At 31.4% G+C, this 24666-nt stretch overlaps 1 protein-coding gene across 1 annotated transcript in view; it reads left to right on the forward strand.

Moving 5' to 3' along the window:
• The window catches only part of MYCBP2 (MYC binding protein 2), a 344646-nt gene that overhangs the window by 116933 nt on the left and 203047 nt on the right, over positions 1-24666 (forward strand). The window contains exons 18-26 of the mRNA XM_044670580.1: positions 5070-5177; positions 15293-15412; positions 17272-17353; positions 18251-18368; positions 20048-20252; positions 21611-21764; positions 23085-23260; positions 23689-23814; positions 23904-24031. Coding sequence (XP_044526515.1) covers positions 5070-5177; positions 15293-15412; positions 17272-17353; positions 18251-18368; positions 20048-20252; positions 21611-21764; positions 23085-23260; positions 23689-23814; positions 23904-24031 — 1217 coding nt within the window. The remainder of the gene's footprint in view (positions 1-5069; positions 5178-15292; positions 15413-17271; positions 17354-18250; positions 18369-20047; positions 20253-21610; positions 21765-23084; positions 23261-23688; positions 23815-23903; positions 24032-24666) is intronic.

Raw genomic sequence — 24666 nt, forward strand, 5'->3', positions numbered from 1 at the left:
CTCTTTCTTGGTTCATGTCCAAATTTTTCATGCTGGACAGCATCATATAAGACTGAACTTACTCTGAGATCTAAAATTAACAAGAAATTTGCATGGTGAATAATATCTGGCAATGTGTAGAGAAAATAGGACAACTGAATACTTGCAAATTAGATTTGAAATCCAGTGTTCAGTTATATAAACAATTTGATAGCATTGTTGTATAATTTAAGTTAAATTTGAAAAAGAATTCTTGTAACCTACTACATATGTATATTTAATCTTAATTTTAATACTTCAAGTGAACCATGATACAGCCAATTCTGTTTTAGACTTTAAATGATGAATTTTCCTCAAAAACTTAAAGTAATACATCCTGAATTTAAGTATTAGATTTTTTAATTCTTAAAATGTGATGAAAATGGTCAACAATTAAAAGGTGTTTTTCTAAAACTAACTTGGTATTTTTCCAATTTGAATGAGTATATTTAGCAATTCATTTGTTTCTGTTTAAGATTTTTATCTAGAAAAATTGCTAGGTCAAACATGGCCCTTTGAAATATCTATTTTATTATTTCATCAAGATGTGTTAGTGAAAACCAAAATCTAAAAGTCATTGTTACTGAATTTTGGATATTTAGAATATTGAGAGTCAATATCCAGGATTTGAAAGTACCATATATTCATTCGATCCTAGTCATACCACATTTGTAGTATTGTATTTCTTATTTTAAGGACACTTTAAGAACATTGACAAAGAGTAGAGAAGGGTAGCCATGACGGTAAATGACCTTGAAGAGCTGAAGGTAACACTGGACTTCTTAGGAAGACCTGAGTTCCACTGTTGCCTTAAGACAGAGGGTAGTTAGATACATCTGGGTAAGTCAGTTAAAGCTTCATCTTTCCTGATCTGTAAAATAAGGATGTTAGAATTTATAACTTCTGAGGTCCCTTCCACCTTTAAATCTATTATCTATTGATTAGTTAGGTAAGCTTCTATAGGAAGAGAAGTGGAATGGTTAGAGTCCATGATGAGAAAGATTAATTTTGATAAGGAGAAGGGCCATCTCATTCTCTGAGACTTGCACAAAGGTGAGGTGGTTTAAAGACAGAAGGTAAAAGAAAAGAACCTCAAGAAAGATGTCCTCAGAAAAGTAGTAGGTGAGTTTATCAGTTGATAGACTGGGTTTGGGGTGGTGTTGGGGTTTTGAGAGAGGATATTGTTTGGATTTGACTAATGTATTGGTGAAGAAGAGATCTCATTTGACCAAGGTGTTTGAACTTGGACCTTACAAAGAGGAAATGCAGGCTACATTCTTAGTAAGTTTAAGTTTTTGCTTTGAGCAACTATTTTTGGTAAGAATAAAATTATATGTCACTTTGTAGCATTTGACATATTAAAACCTATGACTTCACCTCTGTAGAGTTTTTGTCATGATCAAATGAGATAATGTAGGTGTAAAGCACTTTGCAAATTTTAAAGCGCTATGTATAGTTTTGAATTAATATGAATAATAAATCCTGCCAAGTGGTTGCATTATTTGAATGTACATTGAATATTTCCATTGGGCTGGAACCAATGACCATATTTTACCTAATTATAATTTTAAATAGAGGGAATTTGAATAATGGTAAATGTATGCTATCATCATTATTTCTACTATTAGTAGGAATAATATTAGTTCATTTGGCCTTCACCAGAGCCCAAAAGATAGTTTCTATAAGTAGTAGTGTCCTCCCTTTGTAGAAGAGGAAAATGAAACGCAGAGAGACTGCGATTTAAACATATTTGAACAGTTTCAGTGATAATATCCCCAAACTTCTCCTGGCTTTCAGAACTTGTTGTCTTAACATTATTCACTTACAGACTCACTTTCTACTTTCAGATTAAAAGTTTCATCAAAGAAATGTCTAAAAGGGGCAGCTGGGTAGCTCAGTGGATTGAGAGTCAGGCCTAGAGATGGGAGGTCCTAGGTTCAAATCCAGCCTCAGACACTTCCCAGCTGTGTGACCCTGGGCAAGTCACTTGACCCCCATTGCCCACCCTTACCACTCTTCCACTAAGGAGCCAATACACAGAAGTTAAGGGTTTAAAAAAAATTAAAGAAAAAGAAATGTCTAAAAAGATAAAATTTAAAAAATAAACTATCTAAAGATCACATGTGCTTCACTCTACTGTAGAAAAAGTAATGTCCTTAAAAATTATAGTTTTAAATGCTAGCAAAAAGTGATTTTATCATAATTGTAGTAATAATTTATTTGAAAAATTATACCTTTCAAACATTCATTTACATCCTGTATCATCTGTTAAAATATGTGATTTATTCAACTATTTTAAGACCTTTATTTTATAACTTGGTAACCCAATCTGTAAAATAATATTTGTTGCAACTAACTTAGGGTTCTGTTAGATCATCATAGCAATCTTCAGAGGGCATCATCATGTCTTTTTCAAGTGTATGTATATAGAGTGTACCTAAGTAGACAGAAAAAATAACCATATAGATACAGTTACTTCCTGATTATTAATATCAGTCAAAGCATTTGAAAAGGTAAATGTGTACTTACCAAAGTTGTTGCTATTGCCTATAACCTACAGTAGATCAAACTAGACGAGATTTTCCCTGTAAATGAGAAGATTCTACAATTACTTTTATTTTGTGGGTGATATTGTGTCATTTGCATCAAACTTCAGAATATTACAGGGTCTTAGTGACTTTTATGGTTAATTGAGAGATCATCTTCAAAGTTGATATGGGAACATCAATTAATTGAATTAGCTCCTTTTGAGTAGGGCTTATTTCATTATTTATATTTGTATTCCCAGCACTTAGCAGAGTTCCTTGCCTATAGTAGTTGCTTAATAAGTATTTGTTGAGTGCTTGATGAAAATGTCTTTTATTCATCTCATGACATGCAGATGGATACCTATTCCATTGAGAGAGAGAGAGAGAGCGAGAGAGAGTAGACACACACACTTATGTACATACATATGTGTGAGTGTATATATATATATATATATATATAAATATAAAATCTGTTCTGCACATAGACAGTGACATGTGCCGTAAATAGAAGAGAACAGAAGATTGCATTTGTAAAATGCCCAATGTTTTAACAATCTCATATGACTACTTAAACAAAAATCTAAATCTAAATTTTCTCTGGATGTTGCCTGAAGTTTGCACATCTTATTGTCTTCAAAAAGTTAAAAATTACTGGCACTTGATGGTAATGAAGAGAGCTGTGGTGAATACTAATATGTAGCACTGTATTTCCAGTGGTGACCTATATGTAAGAAGTGGAATAATATGAGGGTTAGTTTATAGGAAATGTATGATCCAAAAAGAAGGAAGACTGCTCATGTGACAAAGGCAACAAAAAATAGATGAGCTCCCCAAGTATTCCTCTTGGCACTCACAAATTATGAAAAGACGCAGTGGAAGTACTCTTATCTGTTTAGTGGACACTTTGTGGATATGCACATATTGCAGTTTTATAACTGAGGGAGAGAACACATCATTGAGGTCAGAAATCCACTGAAATAGCTCAATTATATATATGTACTTACACAAATATATAAATACATATATCATATATATAAATACAAGTCTCCGTACATGCATGCATACATACATACATATATTTATTCTTTGTTAATATGGGGGGTTAAGTAAATATTTTGATCTTAAAAATATAGATTCTATAAATCTACTATGGTACGATTAGGCTTTCAGACTACAGTGTATTTGAAATATACAACATATTTTAAACTAAAGTACACTAAGACTTTTGGGACACACCATATATTTTAAATGTTTTGTATAGCCTTATCAAAATATTATCTTACCCATTAAAAATAAATGTATTATACTGTATTGGCATAGATATTGGTGACATCCTTTTATCAACAACTTCCTCTTCCTTTATTTCACCTATATAAATACGATTATGAACTAGAATATAGAAAAAAAGGGAGGGAAGCAGAAAGAAAAGGAAAAGAAAGAGTCAGAGCTCATCTTTAGGATACCAGAGCTGCCTATTGTTCAATGATAGTTAATTTTCAATATATCCTTCTATTTATGATATTGTCAAAGAAACTTTGTAAGTATTGAATCTATATTCTGGACAGTGCATATTGAGGCCATTGTGGCAATTAAAATGCCATATGGATTTAAGTGTCTAACATGCGGATCATGACTTTTTGTTTTCATTTGTTTCTTTTTATTGTGCTCCTATGTGGTGTCCCAAAAATCTTAGTGCGTTTTAAAGCTATTAACATTTTTAAGTGCACTAAAACTTTTGATATTCCCTATTCTTACTTTATAAATTTTAATTTAATTTGCTTTATAAATTTCAATTCAATTCAAATATTCAATTTAATTAAAAAGTTGAGCATATTTTTAGAAAAAATCCCAATAGCAATTTTTGACAATTTATGTGCCCTTCTCATTCTTGATATATTAATGACTTAATGACTGTATCACCAGCATTTATAAATGCAGGAAATGTTACTTTTACCATTAATATTATAGTCAACTTGTTTCCTCGCTAAAAGAAGGGAATAAATGAAATTTACTTTAGGAATGTAAATGATATTTTCACTAAGAATGAATCATGTACCATAACTAATTCATAAGATACATTCAAATGGGCAGACATTACCAGAAAACTTTATTATAATTTAATGACAGTAAAAATTTATGAGTTTTAGGCAAATCACTTTAAAAGTAAATTTTGTTCAAAGTATATGCTTTATTATATTTAAATTCCATTTATATGATTGTGTATATGTGAATATTTAGAAATATGTATACACATACATATGTATCTAGTTTTGTAATTGTAAAGCATGTGATGTAGTTAATTTTTAATGAATTTAAAGATCATAATTTACTTCAGAATAGCAAGAGAATTGTAGGTGAGGTTGGGGTTTGGAATATGTTTGAGAGGGAGTGAAAGAATAAATTTGCCAGCCCCATAAATGAAGATGACTCATTTTTCATACTTTTAAGTTGAATTATTTTTGTTCATTTCATTGTTTCCATTTTGTGAGCTGTTCCATGTATATGCAAAATGTTTCTCCTCAGGCCCCCTTGTATTTCCTGGTCCTATTTTTATGAACCATCGAGAACAGGCTCTAGCCAGAATCAGACCCCATCCAGCACAACTAAAGCATAAACGGGACAAGCACAAAGGTATTTGGTCTTCCTTATTGACTAGGGTGAGGCAATCACCCTGTTCCCTAGTCATTTCTTCAATTTGCCTAATTTTATTCTTGGAGATATGCACAAAACTGATTCTCCTGCTTCACTTCTGTCCTTCCTATTTAACCTGAGGAGAAAGCACATAAAATACTAAGCTGCTCTAAAACCTTTGCAAATGTCATGTTTTCCTATTTCATGTTTTAGTTTTCCTTGGTAAAGTCATCTGATCATGTACTTTTTTTCCTTCTATTTTTCTCCTCAAATTTCACAAAGCCAAGTGGAAATAAAGGAGATGATCACTCTTTTGGGGTTTTGTGTCTATGTAACTCACTCTTAGGTGATTAAAGCCTGGCATTTCCCTGTCTTCATTTTTCTTATTTGCATGCTGTTTATTTGCTTCAAAATCACTAAGGTACTGATTTCTGCAAGTAAAAACCTCAGTAAAGTACACATATGATTTCTGTATATATAGATGCATAAATTTATACACACATGATATTTCTTAGTTGATTAAAGATCACTAAAACAAGAAGACTTGTTAATGCTTAATAGGGAGAGGATACACTCATTTAAATCAATATAAGTAAGTTTGTCAATATATGCAAATATGTAAAGAATATATGTTTATATATAAATTTAGGTAAATAAATTCAGTAAAATAAATATTATAGTAAAAACATAGGTCATTTTATTATGACTTTCAAATTCATTTAAACAAAGCATGCATGGAACACATTTTAAAACTTACTTATGGTTTTTAAAATATCTAGATACAGTTAATGCAAATAGAGGTATATTATTAGTTGAAAAATACTAAATAACCAGAGAACAGAGGAATAAGCTAGCTTACTTTGGTAAGTATTTAAAAAAACATGGTGGAAAAAGAAATAATAAGCAAATATAGTAGTTTAAAGTTCCTTAAAATAGGTATTAGAATAACTAAATGGCTTTTGTAGATAGTAGCTATGATTTTGGGGGCAAGGTAGAAGGAGTTCCTATACAAAAAGAAAGTGGGCTGGCCCTGGAAATTGCTTACTTGTACTATGTGAAGTTTCTGGATATTCCTTGGATTATGGATGATAAGGCTGAAAGGAGCCGAAGAGATGCTCTGGTCTACTTTTTACAACTTGGAGTCCACAGCTGAAATGTGGCAATGCTCTAGAGCAGTGGTTCCCAAACTTTTTTGGCCTACTGCCCCTTTCCAGAAAAAATATTTCTTAGCGCCCCTTGTCACATACTATCACTGTCCCCTTACAGTTATTCACCACCCCCAAATGTACCTGTGGCCATCGCTGTGCCCCTGGATCGCTGCAGCACCCACTAGGGTGAGGTGGCACCCATTTTGGGAATCACTACTCTAGAGATTTGGTAAATTGGTCATCTCGTTTCTGAGATATTCGGTTGGTATCCTGGGGGACTGTATTAAATATGGATTTCCCTGAACCAAATTCAATAAAGTATTCTTTAATACAGTTAAGACCCTTTTGGATCTACAGTCTTGGTGCAAGATAATAAATCTTTAGTTTCCCAAATTAGTTTAACCAGAGTTCTTATAAATAGTAGGCTTTCCATAACAAAAAGTGTTTTTATTAGGTGCCATGAATTTAAAACAAGTATTTCTTAAATAAACTCAGGAAACTAAAACACAGACTATAAAAAAAAATACATGCAACATAGAGGAATAGGTCAACCATAATTGTTTTTGCTAAAATAGCCTATATTGTAAACCCTATATAGGGGTTAAAATAATTCCCTTTTAAAAAGTTTTACTTGAAATTTGGTATCCTGTCATCACTAAATTGTGATTCAAATCCAAGAAAACTTACTTATGGTTTTAAAAATATCTAGCTACAGTTAATGCAAATAAAGGTATAAAACTGAATTTTATGTTTCTCTGTTAACTCAGCCATTGTTGTCGAAATATATTTTTTGATACAATTAAAGTTTAAAATAATAATAGCTGATATTATTTTAGGGGCTTAAGGTTTGCAAAGTGTTTTATATACATTACTTCATTTGAACTTTGTAACAACAACCTTGTGTGAGGTAGTAATTTACAGATGAGGAAACTGAGTTTCAGAGGCTTAAAGTGATTTGCCTATGGTCAAATGGCTAGTAACAGGAGTGGAATTGAAACACGTCTTCTGAATTCTAAGTTTCAGTCTCTCTTCTGTACTACACAGTCTTTTATGGACTTGTGATATTTAAACTATAATTATTATAAATTATTATCAGAAGGCATCCCTTTTCTATTTCTTTTGTGCTTTTGTAGTATAAAAATTCTCAGCGTTTTTATTACTTTTTAGATTATTTCCATTAAAATTCTTATTTGATTTTGCGTATACTTAAGTAAAGCAAAAGATAAAACTAGTAATTTAATTACATGACAACTTCTTATACAAATATTTTTATTATTTGAGATGAGTATGGCGTTTTAAATTGAAATTTAAGACCTAATGTAAGACCTAAAATACAGTTATAAAAATATGCAATTGAATTTTTAATGTCATGTGCCGATCCATCTGTTTTCTCTCCTTGGGGTAATCTGTAGATACATTAAGATCTTGGACTATAATATCCTGAACATACTAAAATATCCTGTCTTCAGGCTTCTTGTCCTAGGCCTGATTTATGTTGTCACTTGCTGTGCCAGTAACAAAATCCCTGAGGTTCTAAAAGGGATTAATGTTATACTGATTTCTGTTCTATGGTGACTAATACAATAAGATTTAAAATGTATGAGATATTATAATTTAATAAGTAAATAGTTTTATAACTCCTTGATTTAATTTAAAATGCCACTAGTTAGGGCTTATCACTTAACAACCCAGTTGTATATGATTTATCACTCAACAACCTTATACCTACCAACATTAGAGAAATATAATATATGAGAATGCAAAAATTTGGCAAAAGAGTAATTTTCTTTACTTAATCTATTCCTTGGACCCTTCTTTTTCTCTTATCCATATCTTTCCCTGCAAACGTCCACTATCTCCACCTAAAATTTTCATTTTATTTTTACTTAATTGGTAATTTGGGGGGGGGGGTTAGAAACATACAATTTGAAGATGACTAAAACTTCCTTTGCTCTGCCATTTTTTTGAGGATAGGATGTATATGTCAAATTCTTGGAAGATAACCACTTTAATATAATACAACTTTTAAAATAATTTTATATGCCTCAAAAAAGTTGTAGAATGTTAAAACTCAGAGAAACCAATTAAGGTTCATAGAATTTGCGGCTTCCCCTTGGTGACAGGAGAACAAGATCTATAGCACAGCCCTTCTAAATAGTTCATCTTGTGACCAGTTTGATTACTCAAATGAGAAAGGAAACCAACTGTATGGGTAATACTAGGGAATCTGACTCAGAAGAATAAAATATGCTTAATGCCATTAACTAAATTTATGTATAGTTTCAAAATTGTTTTAGAAACATTTTTCTATATAATCCTTTCCTAACAACACATTTCCTATTTCAGCAATGGCTAGTTTTTCTTATTCTGTTTGAGAAAAAAATTTCTGAATATAACCAATTATCAATAAAATATCTAAGTTTTTGAAAAAATCCTTCTGATTATGAAAATCAAAAAGACTAATGGTAAACAGTCATATACATATTTTACATATCCATATTGTATGATAAAGTTCATTTGTTTATCATAACAATCAAATAGTACTTAATTTTAAAACGTCATACAAAACAATATTGAGTTACTATTTAAAGATATCAGTAACGGTGCTACCAACTTTATAACCCCAAAGCTATATATTTATATAAGTAGTATTTGGGATTTGCAGAAATGATTATATATCTGACAGTTGTGTATATATGATATGTATATTATGATTTGTAATAATGAGTGTGATATATATGTTACATGAATCAGTACACATATGAATATGCATTCACAGTGGTATGCAAATGTTCATATATTTATACATATGTATGTAGCTCTACATATGCACATAAACATATTCATGCATATATACTACAAAATAGTAGGTTAGTAAGTAGCCAAGCCAGAATTTGAAAGCTGATTGTTTCTCTGACTCAAAATGCAGCATGCTTTATGCTATACCATTTTGCTTCCCTAGATTATTTTTACACATAATTCCTTGAACATACTAATGGACTTAATATTTATTGCCTAGACTGAAGAAACTAGGTGGGCTTTATTTCTTTTCTCGGTAATACTTAGCAAGCATATGCCCCAAGATTAAGATTGGATCTTTTTAAAAATTAATTTAATATGAAGGTAGTAGAAATATAACAATACTAAAGTAGTCATAGGGAGACACAAAATACTCCTGGTGACTAAATCAGTTATGCACTATCAACCTGAATTTTAGAAAATATACATGTTATCAGGTAGGGGATAGAGACTGGTATTAGGCCTGTCATTTCATTGATAGGCCTTCTACCAATACAGATTGGTATTATCTCTACCAGAGAGTTGCCTACAATACTGAAAAGTTGACTAGGATGCCACAGCCAATTTGTGTCAAAAGCAGGCTTTGAATCTAGGGCTTCCTGGTTGTGGGATCAGATCTCTTATCCACTATGAAATGATTGCTGGAGGTGTTTGTAATCTAATGAAAATTACAAAACTAGTTCTACTTAAGTTCAGAATCCCTTTTTGTGCATGTAAATATAAAATAGTTGAGGGCAGCTGGGTAGCTCAGTGGAGTGAGAGTCAGGCCTAGAGACAGGAGGTCCTAGGTTCAAACCCGGCCTCAGCCACTTCCCAGCTGTGTGACCCTGGGCAAGTCACTTGACCCCCATTGCCCACCCTTACCAATCTTCCACCTATGGGACAATACACTGAAGTACAAGGGTAAAAAAAAAAAATAGTTGCCATAGAGAATTTTAAAATTGGAAAGGACATTATGTTATCTCTTTGTTATCTCTTCACTTTACAAATTTAGAAGCTAAGGTCCAAGAAAAAAGTGATTTTACCAAAGTTATACAGCTAATTAGTGGAAAAACTGAGACTAGATTCTAGACATTATTTCCATATATTTAAATTATTTCCATATATTCTATTTCACATATTTGAGGAAAAAACCTTAAAAGTACAATATTTTTCCTTCCATCATATGGGTATCAGATATATGCATTTACCATGTATGTTATATAAGAAACAATCTGAAGTATTATATTCTTTATAAAAGACCATCTGTTATATAATATATGCAACACCTGCTTAGGAAAAATGATTATAATGTTAAAGAAAAAAACAGAATTATTCAGTTTTGATTTTGCTTTTGTTTTCTCAATCAAGAATGACTTTCAGACTGGAAAAATTAGGCCAAGCGTAATTAAAAGGGAATTGAGGACCAAGATCAATCAGGCTATCTTAAGATAAAACTTAAAAGCTTTAAATTAGTTAGGATGTTTAGGTTTAGATGATTTATGTCCTCTAAGTCTGAAATAAATTGCTGTTACAAATGAAGAATTGTTAGCTGTCCTTTGCACAATTATGGATATATTTTAGGAGACTGAAAATAGTTTTTGTCTCTGTTTTCAAAAAGAGAAAGATGATTTCTATATTATACTCAAGTATACACATATATTTGTACTCACACATATTTATATTTTTGTGTATATAATAAAATTACATATATTTTGGGGAGGGCATGTTCAAATTTCAACAAACATTTAATAAAATCTTAAGAGTACTTTGTAACCTTTTTCTGAGCAACCAGGAACATTGAGATTTTTGACATATCTTAGGCTGTAAATCATCAGTATGATGTGGCAACTAAAAGGCTAATCTTGGGCTACATTAAGAAAGGATTGGTATCTAGGAATTAGGAAATGCAAGTCTCTCTGCCACATATAGATTAAATTGTTCATTTCTGGGCACCACCATTTAAGATGGATATTACTAAACCAGAGAACATCCCAAATAAAGCAGTAAGAATGGTTAAGTTCCTTTAATCCATGTCATAGGAGAATAGTTTAATGAAACTGAGAGTGTTTAGCTAGAAAAAGAGAAAACTTAGGTAGGGTATGATACCTCCCTTCAAATATTTAAAGTTCTACCACAAGCAAGACTTGTTCTCTCTAACTCTGGAGGGGCAAAACCAGGAGCAAAGGGTGGAAGTTATGAAGAGGCAATTTTAAGATTATTGTCAGGAAAACTTTCTAACAATTTGAATTTTTCAAAAGTAGAATGGTTTGATCATCCCCTCTTCCCTTTCACTGGAAGTCTTCAAGGAAAGGCAGGAAAAACTGCTGGTCAAATATATTATAATAGGGATTTTTTTTTTTCAGGTTTAAGTTAGAAAATATGGCCACTGAGTTGCCTTTGACATCTAGATTCTTGGATATCTCTGTAGATAAGGTTCAGAAGTATTGACTGAATGTGACAGTATGATTAGGTGAATTTTTAGTTATTTTGGAAAGCTATGTACAAATGGGGTTGCTAATTAAACTGTTACTAGCCTCAAGCTTTCTAGTAAAATGCCATAGAAGTTCTATTTACCATTTTTATCAGTGATATGACTAGCCACTTCCTAGCTATGTGACCCTGGGCAAGTTCTTAACCCACATTGCCTAGCCCTTGCTGCTCTTCTGACTTAGAATCAATATAGGTTTAAAAAAAAAAAGCTAATATTTTTAGACCTCACTAATAGAAATATAGAATCATGGATAAGTGAAGTAATAAATAGTTCCTCTCACTTCTGCACTAATCAGCTCACATCTTGCACTTGCCACCAACCTTTTAGGCAATACATTGACAAACTATAGCAAAGTTTTCTTAAGACAAACCATAGTCTTATCTATAGTAAAGGGTCTAGAAATTGTGTTATCTAAAAATTGGTTAAAAGAATTGGTGACATTTAGCTTAAAAAAGAGAAAATGAGCTAAGAAATTATATAACCTATTTTAGGCAAAAAATGAAACTAACTGATAATTGGAAGAAAGGAGCATGCTTTTATAAACAAACACCTAGATTTTAGTCAGAAGACATGAGTTTGAATCTTGAATCTGACCTTTGTTAGCCTTGTGTTCTGGGGCTATCACTTAAGATGTCTGAGCCTTAGGATCCCCATCTTTAATGTTGGTGATGGTATTACTTGTACTACCTGCCTCACAGGGTTGTTACTATAAAATTTGAGAAAGTTACTCTTGGGTAAACATGGCAAAAAACTTCTCACAACTAGAGCTATCCAAAAATTAAACAATTATTTTATGAAATTCTTAATGGAATAATCAAGGCAGTGATGGGAGGGATGGGGATAGTTTTGTTTGGTATTGAAAGAGATAACTGTGGTCTTTTCTAACTGGAGTGTATACATAACTAAGTTATAATAGGTTGATAACTCCTGTAGTGTTGAAGAGTTTTTTTATTCAGTTTGATAATTATCCAGTCTTTTATTTTTGTGCTCCCTCCTTTACTTATCACAACTTATCCCTTTTACCATAGTCAAAGAAATCAATTCCATTTTCATGAATTTTAGCCATTGATTCCTGACTTTTTTAGTCATACTCATATGCTGGACTATTTTGACACTTGGAGTTAATTACTTTATTATAATATTTTTAATAGCAGAAAGTGTAAAAATTATGAACTTTTGTTTTGTTTTAAATGAATATTTAAAATGCATTTTGAAGCCTTTTTCAGATTACAACATTGGTCCTATATCATTACAATTGACAGCTTACATAATTTTCTGTCTTAACTAATAAGTACAGACTCCCCTGGTTATCAAATGAATTTTTTAACCATTATTTGTTATTTTTTTCTGAAATAATTCCAAAGTTGGCCTTTTCTGATGCTCAGGTTTCCATATTGAGATGTTATATGTTAGATTAAATTTCTGAATAAAGGAAAAAAAACTAATTCAGAAAACACCTTTTCACTAGGTAAAAATGAAGATTTGTATTATTAACACAGGTAAAAAACTACATGCAAGCAATTTGTGTTTCTGAATATAAACAGACTTCTTTTTTGTATTTAAGTACTTTTCAGTTTAAGGAAAAATTTCTAAAATGTCTTCACTTTTATCTCCCAGTCCAGTAGTTCTCTTTTGGACAATTTTATTTTCATTTTAACTCAAACTACTTTTCCTATTCACTTCTTACACTTAGTGTACCAAAGTGAAGATTATTTGGATTAACAATATTTTTTATTTGGGTTAAAGTTTTAAAAAATGCTTGATGATTTAAAAAAAATCTGTTGGCTCATGAAAATAGTTTGATAGTTTTGTCTGAAACATTTAGCATAGTCTTCTAATATTTTAGTAAAACCTCTCACTAATTCAGAATTGATGATAATTCAGACAATATATGTGATATTTTTGAATAAAAAATTCAAAGTAATTTCTTCCTCTGTGAATTTTCAGGGTCATACTTGTAAGGGGAATCCAGTCTAAAATCAGTAGCTTTTCAAACCAAGGGCTCAAGAAATTAAGGATTCCTTCAACGTGCCTCCAACTTCTGGGTCCAGCAGTTAATTCTTGTATGTTAAAGGACTTTTATGTTTATGATACATTATTATGTAACGTAGGCCAATTTTGAGTTGTAGTTTTGTTAACCTCATTTTACTTATTTGTATCAATTAGCTTATAACATGTACTGTACTTGAAAGTATTAAAATATCAATTTTTTAAAATTGTTCAAAGATTTAAAATTTCCACATCAGTTAAATAGGGACCCTTCCATTCCGAATTAGTGAGGTTTTACTGTCCTAGTGCTCTTATTTAATGAAATGGAGTATTATTATCAGATACAGTATGGAGAAAATGATAATGATGATGATTCATTTAGCTATGGAATGGGGAGAGAAAAATTTAGACAGTACTTCTTATCATTATTATTTTTAATGATTGGAGAAAAACAGAAAAAAATTGGCATAAAATATTCTGACTTTTCCCCATTTTACACTGCAGATGGGGGGAATGAATATGTCAAATAAGTGAAAAACACATTGAAAGAGAGATGGGTTAAAATTGAATAGATATTTCTGTATTTATGACAGGTAACTTGTTTACTGAGTAATTTAGATATTTACCAAAAAATAATGGGATTGACCATTTGACTACTTGAAGTTCTTTTCAGCTTTACAAATGCACTGAATATTAATTTTGTAGTATTAAGAGTGACAGGCAAAACTTTTCTAAGATTGATAATGGAAATCAATATAAGTAGACTTCTTGATACAATTATTATTGTTGTTAATTTTTGCAAAAGTGTGCTCATAAGGTTCTCCACAGAATGAAATTGCTTTTGATCCTGAAGTTTTGTTGTGTATGTTTAAAATAAAAGGCTAGAGATTGGATAACCTGAGAAGAGCCGATAAGTTATAAACAGGCATCAGAGCAGAAAGAGAATAAAATCAAATAAAAGGAAAAAAGAGAAAAGGTGGAGTGGGGGAAGATAAAGAAAGGTGTCAGAAAGTAGGGCACAGAGAAGAGCAGAACAGTAATTGAGGAAAGAATGGAGAGAATGTTCAGGGCTAACTTTGATGTAATGGAAGGGGGGAAATAGGCAACTAAAAGGACTAGATTGGGTAGAGTGAGGACTGTTGGGTAAGATATGAGTGGGGGAGAGATAGATGTTATGAAATTGTTCATTTCTTTGAAAATTCATTTTCAAATAATTGACTTAAGCATTTTGGCCAAAAAAAAGTAGTGTCTCCCTAGGAGGGATTGCCTTTCATTGGGAATTTTAGTTATATTAGGTGATACCACATAGTTGAACTGCTTTAAAATGTAGTTACTCAATGGTTTGGTGTATAATTTTAACATGAATTATATTACTTATATGTCAAATTTATTATAGTTTATATTTGACAATTTTATTAAATTAATAACTTTTCTAAATTTTATAACTTGTCTACTTGAGTAGATCTTTAACCAATTCAGAATCCTGTATTCTTAATGATTTAGTGATTTACAAACAAGTATAACATATCTTTCTAAAATTGCTTTGTTGCAGGTAGATTCTTGAGCTATTACTTCTAACAACTGCAGATTCTTCTTGCTCTTCTATTCTTTTTTATAACATTTGTCTCTTACTTTCCCCTAGTTATTATATTTAATTTATTTTTGAATTTGAGTAGTGGCTTAGTTAAATATTGCAATAATTACAGATGGAAGTGGAGAAAGAGGAGAGAAGGATGCAAGCAAAATCACAACATATCCTCCAGGGTCTGTCCGTTTTGATTGTGAGCTTCGGGCAGTGCAAGTCAGCTGTGGATTTCATCATTCAGGTAAAGACAATCTCTCTGGTAGCTACATTGTTAAAATTTTTAGAATTGTGGTAAATTAGTTTGAACATATATAGTAAGTTTTAATTCTATGTTGACAGTCAAGATGTTGCCAACATTTCTTAAATCAACAAAAGGCAGCATAGACAAAGAAGTGGACTGTGAGCATGGGTTCAGAACTAGCTTCTGGTCCTACCTCTGCCCATTTGCTAACTATATAATGTTTAACTTATTTTATAAATTCTCTGAGTCTCACTTTTCCTTATTTGTTGATGTAGAACCATAGATTTAAGACTAGAAGGAATATTGCAGGTTTAGTTCTTTCATTTTTGATTTGGGGAAACTAAGGTACTAAGTTAATTTGTTTGTAGTTATTTATCTAGTTATTAGGAGATCCATTATTTGAGATAAGCTTTCCTAATACATGATTCAATTATGTTTCTATTAGTGTAGCCTGCCCTATTCTTCCTTTACTCCTTTATGCTTTGCTTCTTGCTCACTATGTTTTGGATCCTCTTCTTTTGGGTTCTTTGTATATGATTGAATATTTTTCCACTCTAAGGTTGAGGATCAAAATATATAGTATAGAAGAACCAGTGTTTTATCTGTTTAAAAATAGTTGGAAAAAGAGAGTCAGCCTTAATATCAATTTTATTCTCAATTCTTCCACTGGTTAGTTAAGTCTTAGAAAAAATAACCTTCCAGCTCTCATGAGAATCAACTAAAATTATAAAATATTGCTAAAATGTAATGAATCATTTTTATAATAGGATCCACCTTTTATGATATGATTTAAAGGATGTGCCGAAGAAAGAATGTGTATGCCTAGATTCTAGTCACAACTTCTGCTGTTAATTTGCTGTATGAATTTAGATAAGTCATTATTCTAAGACTCAGATGCTTGAGTTAAATGATCTCTTGGGTCTCTTTTTCCACACTATATTTTATAACTTTTTGATTATAAAATCATTTAATGCTAAATATCTAGTAAATGTTATTATATTAAAAATAGAATACAGTTAAAATGATAGCTTTCTTGCAATATATAAAAAATCAAACAAAATTTATTAAAATTTTTTTATGAAGGGGGCAGCTAGGTAGCTCAGTGGATTGAGAGTCAGGCCTAGAGACAAGAGGTCCTAGGTTCAAATCCGGCCTCAGCCACTTCCCAGCTGTGTGACCCTGGGCAAGTCACTTGACCCCCATTGTCCACCCTTACCACTCTTCCACCTATGAGACAATACACCGAAGTTAAGGGTTTAAAAAAAAATTTTTTTTTATGATTAAGCTCTTTCAGCTATTTAACAGGTCTCAGATATACATTAAGGTTCTAATATGTTATAAGCATTTAGCAGAGTTCTGTTTACTCAGTTCTTCTATTTTGATATTTTTGGGAGATGACCTATTTGTCCAATATTAATACCTTAAAATAGCTATTTAATAATTTAATTTCATGAAATTGATATGGATGTGGTAATTTAATTAAAATGACTTTAAATAATAAATGATATTTGCTAAGTTTACAAAGTATGTACATTTTTATAAAACCCATAAACAAAGAATGCATATGTATAATAAAGTATACATATTATGTAAAATATGTGTAAGAAGGTATACATGTTATATAAAAAATCTGTAGACATTTTATTACTTGGGAAAGATCTTGCAGAAGTAGAAGTAAAATTATATGTAATAAATAATAAATATGAAATATTGTCATAATTCCAGGTTATGTTTTCCAAATTTATTTTTACTTTGTAGAAAGTACTAGTAACAAATCATACAGTTGTTTGTTTGTTTTTTACTTGTGGGAAAAGATTGTTATTCATTAAAGAAAAATTAAAATAACATTTTGATTACAGTGGTTTTGATGGAAAATGGTGATGTTTATACATTTGGATATGGGCAGCATGGACAGCTGGGACATGGAGATGTTAATTCCAGGTAATCTTTAACAACTTTAATAAAAATTATGGTTTCTATATAGTTTTCTCTGTTCTTAAAACAGAAGTCTGCATTTTTAATGCTATTTGAATTAGTAAGTCCAATGTTTAATATGTTAAAAATACTAATTCAAGAAAGCAACAATAGTTGTTTGCTTCAGAGTTTTCCAGTTAATATTTCAGATGTTTTTGAGAAATCACAAGTGTAGACTCTCTCAAAAAAATGTTTTAACAAAATTGAGTCTCTTTAGCTAAAAATTTGATCTGCCACTTAAGTTTTAAACCTGTTACAATACTCCACTCTTCCATAACAGCATTTAAAGGACTTGAGTTTTGTTTACTTTGATGACATTGACACTTCTAAGCTATCATTCATTTTTTAAGTGAATTATGCTTATACTTGGACTTATGTATGAAAATATTTAATTGTTTGCAGGATTGCTACTTAGTATCTTGGAAGCAAGACTTCCTTATTGTATGATGTTAATTTTCTAAATAATACAAAGTAAGAGCGTAATGCTATCTTATATTTTGGGAAAGATTCTGAAATTTAAATTTACACCATATTTAATTGAGAAAGTATCATAGAGGAATTTGAATAATTCTAATCTCTTCATAGTATTGTTTAATTCCATAAATAGATTTTCCAGTTATAAAATAAGGGCACATCTTTGACCTTTTTGCATAATTTAAGGTTATCTAATTTAAGCCCTTTGTAAAAAACCATGCTATTTATCCTTCTGGTATCATTAGAATACTATATACTGAAAATGTTTGTAGTACCTTTCCCTTTTTCTTCCTTATTCCATAATTTAGTGTTCTTAATTTAATAAACTGGATTTTATTAGAGGTTGCTAACATTTTACTCTAAATATTTTGTACTTTGTTTTTAAATTAGGGGATGCCCTACTCTAGTACAAGCTTTGCCAGGGGCTAGTACACAGGTCACTGCAGGCAGCAACCATACGGCGATACTTTTAATGGATGGACAAGTCTTCACATTTGGAAGTTTCTCTGTAAGGAGTTTTCAAACTTTGAATAATTCATTGTATCTTTAAATTATTTCAACTCCTATCTCCATTATCTAGTGGAAGAGTAAAATTATTTGTATAAGTAATCACTAATATTTTTTCTAAGTGTAAATATTATGATTCCAGTGGATTAGTATTATTTATTTCAGTTAGAAATGTTTATTGTAGTTCACTACCCATTAGGCAAACTGTTAACTCTTCTGCCTTTCAAGTAACAGGTATTTTCTTTTCATACTTTTAGCAACTATAAAAATAATTTATTGGGGAAAAAGTTGAAACATTGATCTGTTTATGTTAAAAGTTAGAATATTTTTAATTTTTAAAGGTTTTTTTGGCCATAATTTGAGACATTTACAAAAGTTTCTAATTTGCCTATTGATGGTTAAGATTTGGGACATAAGAGAAAATTGATGATACTGCTTCTTCTGAACCTGTATTGTGGTCATCTCCAAAATAGAGATTCAGAACTGTCTAACTCTGTTTTATTATCTTGACAATCACCAGATGAGAGAGAAATTATTTCAGTTAATCTTTAATTATACAGGTTTATGTAATCTACTCTGTGAGCTAGGTAACCTGAAATCTGAATCTTTGACTGAATACCAAGACATCAAAGGACAGAATATTATATGTATGTTCTCTGTATCAGATTTTTTAAGAGTCTTTTTTCACAAAGAAGAATTCAGTCTGGTGGTAGGATGTAGAGCAATGGTTATATGAACAAAAGGAGGCAATAAAAACAATTAAAATAAAAGAGATAAACTTTTAGCTATCATTCCTTTTTCTTGGCAAAAGTTGCTTTAAACAAGTATTGATTCTTTTTGTATAAAAATGTAAAGGAAATCATTTATTTTTGCTATATTCACTATTAATTCATGTTATTCACAAGTTTTTTTTGATAAATAAATTATACTAGTGGTCTCTAATTTGTTAATGTTTATGTATTATATATTTCTTCCCTTTTCATAATCAAACCTCTAATGGCATAATTGTTGAATCAGTCTCTTTAGAATGTCAGTATTATTTTCTAAAAAAGCAAATAGATAAGTAATAGTTATTCTTTTTATTTTTTAAACCCTTACCTTCTGTCTTGGTGTCAATACTGTATATTGGCTCCAAGGCAGAAGAGTGGTAAGGGCTAGGCAATGTGGGTCAAGTGACTTGCCCAGGGTCACCCAGCTGGGAAGTGTCTGAGGCCAGATTTGAACCTAGGACTCTCAATCCACTGAGGTACCCAGCTGCACCCAGTAGTAATAGTTATTCTTAAGATGTGTATTTGTTAAATTTTTTACTTTGGAAAATATTTGGTTTTGGCTTATTTTTTGGAAGTAGCAATTGTTGAATTGTTTTTCTGAGATTAGTTCTCATTTGGTTCAAGTTTCGAGATACTTATAAGAGACTATTGATTGACTTCATAAAATAAAGAATGGATTTTATATGAAATTTCATGAAAACTTGAAATTCAAAGCACTTTTCAGTGACCAAAAGATTTTTTTTTACCCTGGATGTTATACTTTTTTACATATGTCTACGCTCGTTATATTTATATGTTGTAATATAATTGTTATATTTTAATATCTTCCCACTTATTGGCATCATAGGCTATACTCTTGTTATGTTTAGTCCTAGTTAATGTTATTGTTATTTATTTCCAAATTGTTCAGAAAGGACAACTTGGCAGGCCAATTTTGGATATGCCTTATTGGAATGCAAAACCTGCTTCCATGCCTAATATTGGATCAAAATATGGACGTAAGGCTACTTGGATTGGAGCAAGCGGGGACCAAACTTTCTTGCGCATTGATGAAGCACTTATAAACTCCCATGTACTTGCAACATCAGAGATTTTTGCCAGCAGACATATAATAGGTAAAATAAATAGCCAAAAAAATAAGTCCAATCTTGGTATATATGGTCCATATATTACTATAAAAGGTTTTTCATTTTTTGTGAAATGTAGGGGTAATAGTGAAGGGACAGAGTCAAGTATAAGTTATAGACTAACATTGTCTTCTTTCCTTTCTGCTTGTTCTTTAGATGGAAGGAAAAGTTGCTAAAATTAGGTGAAATGGAAGGTTGAGAGGGTGAGAGATGCAAAGACTGTTAATAGCATTCTTTAACTACATGCACATACTTAAAGTGCATAATAGGGCATAATAATATAGAAACAAAGGGCCACTTGAGCTCTGAAGAAAGATTATTTGTAAGTTGGGTTACTATTTTCCCTTGTAGTAAGTAGATTACATGTTGTTATTAAGTATATTTTGTACATAATTTTTACTTTTTAATGTATGTAAAATAGGAAAAATATTTGCTTAATTGCCCTTTTTAGAGTAATGTTAAGTAAAATATTAATGGATTTTATTACTTTTAGAAATCTGTATTCATATGGTCTTAACAGTATAAACCAGTAGGGACTTTAATGCCAAGATAAATAGTTTGCATTTTATCCTATAGGCAATAGGGGTCAACTAAAGTAGTGACATGGTGCAATCAAACATGTAAGATTAGGAAAATTCCTTTGGTGTCAATATGTAAAATAGATTGGAGGAGGGAGAACTTGTTAACAATTGCAGCAACCCAAGGGATTGCTAATTAACAACAAAGGTACATGCAGTAGAGGTAAGTAGAAAAAATGTGAGAAATATTTAGCAAGAAAAATTGATTGAATATAGAGAGCAAAGTAGGTCAGGAAAGGAGAATAGTCAGATAACTTTGAGTTTTAACTGTGTGAAAGCCTGGAAAAAACTGTAGTATCATCAGTATATGTGGAGGTGTAATAAGAGGGGCAGGCTTTTTGGAGAGAGGGACAAACACTATTTTGGATATATTGAATTCAAGGTGTTGGCAGACTCTTCAGGGAGAGATTCAGGGAGTTGCAAATGAGATACTGGAGCCATGAAAAAGATTGGAGTGAACTAACTTATCTGCAGAGGTAATATTTGAATATATTACTGAGATTGACAAGGGAGAAAATACAAGAAATAATAAAAAGAGGACCAAGAAAGGAGAATGTTTCACAAGCTGGAAAAGCACTTCTGTGTAATCTAAAGAGTCCAAAGAACACTGCCATGTTGTCTTTGTAGTAATATAGATGGAGAAGAGTCCTGGCTTGGGGATACTTTTTATTTTTGCTTTGATTTGTGTACTATTTATCATTTTATTCCACTAACACATGTCTTAGACTTATCTCTGTTTAAAATTATTTCCCTCCCCTTTTTTTCAAGGCTTGATACCTGCTTCTATATCAGAACCTCCTCCATTTAAATGTCTTCTGATAAATAAAGTAGATGGAAGTTGTAAGACATTTAATGACTCTGAGCAGGAGGATCTTCAAGGGTTTGGTGTATGTCTTGACCCTGTTTATGATGTTATTTGGAGGTAGGTTGCTTCTTATTTTCATACAATTTCAAGATGACTAAAACTTCCTTTGCTCTGCCATTTTTTTGAAGATAGGATGTACAGGTCAAATTCTTGTAAAATAACCACTTTAATATTCTACAACTTTTTAAAGAATTAAAATTCTCAATAGACCAACATGTAGAGTTGGGTTTAATACAGAGAAATTTAATAGTGATTGATATACATTCTTTTTGGTTTTTTTAAGTACTTAGGCAAAAATAAAACTGCCTCTGGGAGAATATAGAACTAGGAAGGTATGTCTAGAAGTAAATCATGTTTTAAAAAAAAAAGACCTTGCGGCTTACAAGACTCTAAGCACAAACACTATTTAAAAAGATCTGATGCATTCTTGAGCCACATTATTAGAAGTATAATCTCCAGAACAAAGTAGGACAGACCCTCTGAAATAGTCTTCTGGGACCACATTTTGAGAATTGCTCATTTAAGAAATGAAGGGCATTGAGCCTATAGAAGAGAAGATTCAAGGAGGAAACAGTTTTCAGTGAAACAATGAAAATTTGAAAGGTTTTAATGGGATTCATATTTGGTTTAGCCCAAGAGGAAAAACAGAATCAGTAGGTAGAAATTATAGGGAAATAGATTGTTGCTATTTAAGAAAGAATTTGCAAAAAATTAAAACTTATCTAAAAATGGAATGGATGACTTCAGTAAGTTATGAATTCCTTGTCATTGGAGATATTTCAGAAGAGTCTAGACAAGAGTTTGTCACTGATATTATGGAGGTAGATTCTGTGCTTATTTAAGGTCTCACTAGTAAATACATAGGATTGAATATAAGCAGAGTTGGCATGAGGATCATAGTTATGCAAAAGGCTTTTCTATAGACCTTAAAGATTTTCTAGTCTAATTTCTCCATGTTTAAAGATGAAGAAACTGAAATCTAAGAACAGGAAGTGATTTACTAAAAGTCACAGGTACAACCAAGGTTAGAACCCACATTCCTGAAAATTCCATGTTCTTTTTGCTCTACAATAGCTTTAAAAAAATGTTCTTAACCATTTAAAAACAAACCAACATATAAACAAGGACACATGTTTTTAACCAATGCATTACAATTTCTTTCACAGTCTCTATTTGTGGACTTCCACTAGATCATATTTTCTCTATGTTTCAAAATTCTTATTAGTAATCATACTTAACATTCATTTTTTGAGCTTGGAAAGGCATTTTGCATAATTGTAATCCTTGTCATAATTTCATTGCATATTTTTCTTATTACATGTGTTATAAATTAAACACAGATAATTTTTAAATGTTTTGATTTTTTTTGTTTTGAAGATTTCGACCAAATGCTAGAGAATTGTGGTGCTACAATGCAGTGGTCGCTGACTCCAGGCTTCTTCCTTCTACACCAGACATGCAATCAAGATGTAGTATACTGAGCCCTGAACTTGCTTTGCCTACGGGATCAAGAGCTCTTACAACTAGATCTCATGCAGCTTTGCATATCCTTGGTGAGCTGAGCATTATAATTGGCACTCAGCTAATTTCTTTAGTTGATATGTTTTATTTTCTAAGCATATGGAAGTATGTAGTTTATGTTCTTTTTAATTAAAAAGCAATGTGCTGGGTAACATCATAAGAGTAGTAGAATACCTCCTTTAATAAATTCATCTTCTGAAGAAGAAATACACATGCAAGTTGTATTTTATAGGTAAATATTAAGAGAGTTTTCCAATTGTATCATCTTGACTCGAAGTAAATTTTGACTTGTCCTGAGCAGCCACCCACATCCCTAATTGAGTCTACCTCTGCTTTGAAACAAACAATTTAGTTTTGCCCATACATAGTATAGTCATGATTTGTTTTAAGTTACATAATACCAGTCTTGCCAACAATTTCATTTTGCAGAGCTTAATATTTGTCTTCATTTTTGTTTTAGGTTGCCTTGATACATTGGCTGCTATGCAGGATTTAAAAATGGGTGTAGCAAGTACAGAGGAAGAGACTCAAGCAGTAATGAAAGTTTATTCCAAAGAAGATTACAGTGTAGTAAACAGATTTGAAAGTATGTATGTTTATATTTCATAACAAGTAAATTTTCCATGCAAATTTGAAGTATTGTGATTAAACAAATCAATCATTTATGCCATTTAGGTCATGGAGGAGGCTGGGGTTACTCAGCTCATTCAGTTGAAGCAATTCGTTTCAGTGCTGACACTGATATTTTACTTGGTGGTCTTGGTCTTTTTGGAGGTAGAGGAGAATATACCGCTAAAATAAAGGTAAACTATTGGGTGATCTTTTCCCTTTGTGTTGAAAAAAATAAAATAGAGATTTTGGCTTAGTTGCTGTTATCATGTAAGAGTGTGTTGAAAAACATTTTTGTGAAACCAATATTCCTGACCATCTTGCCTTTAAAGACATCCTTAGTCTGTTGTTAAAGTTATTTGTTCCTATTTTTATCTTCTTGCCTCTTAAGTTACGTGACACATTTGCTCAAAGTGAGAGAACTCATTTCTTTTTGTGGTACTATAACTTAGTAAAGTGTTCCTATTATTTTCTAGCCCACTATAGTTAGGCTATGTCATGCTAGATTTATACTTGAGCAAATCCTTAAAAATATTTCTTCTACATGACCTACTTATGGTTGCCTCCCCATAATTCATAGAAACAAGGACATTTTTTTCATATTGTTTTCCTTTAAAAATTCTTCCACTCTGAGGGATTTATGGTAAAGAACGCTACCCACATTCAGAGGAAGGACTGCAGGAGAGGAAACATATAAGAAAAACAACTGCTTGAACGCATGGGTTGGGGTGGACATGATTGGGGATGTGGACTAGAAACAACCACACCAATGCAACTAACAACAATATGGAAATGGGCCCTGAACAAGGATACATGTTACAACCAGTGG

This window comes from Gracilinanus agilis, chromosome 3 (genome assembly GCF_016433145.1).
Source record: "Gracilinanus agilis isolate LMUSP501 chromosome 3, AgileGrace, whole genome shotgun sequence".
In the NCBI taxonomy this organism is placed as follows: Eukaryota; Metazoa; Chordata; class Mammalia; order Didelphimorphia; family Didelphidae; genus Gracilinanus; species Gracilinanus agilis.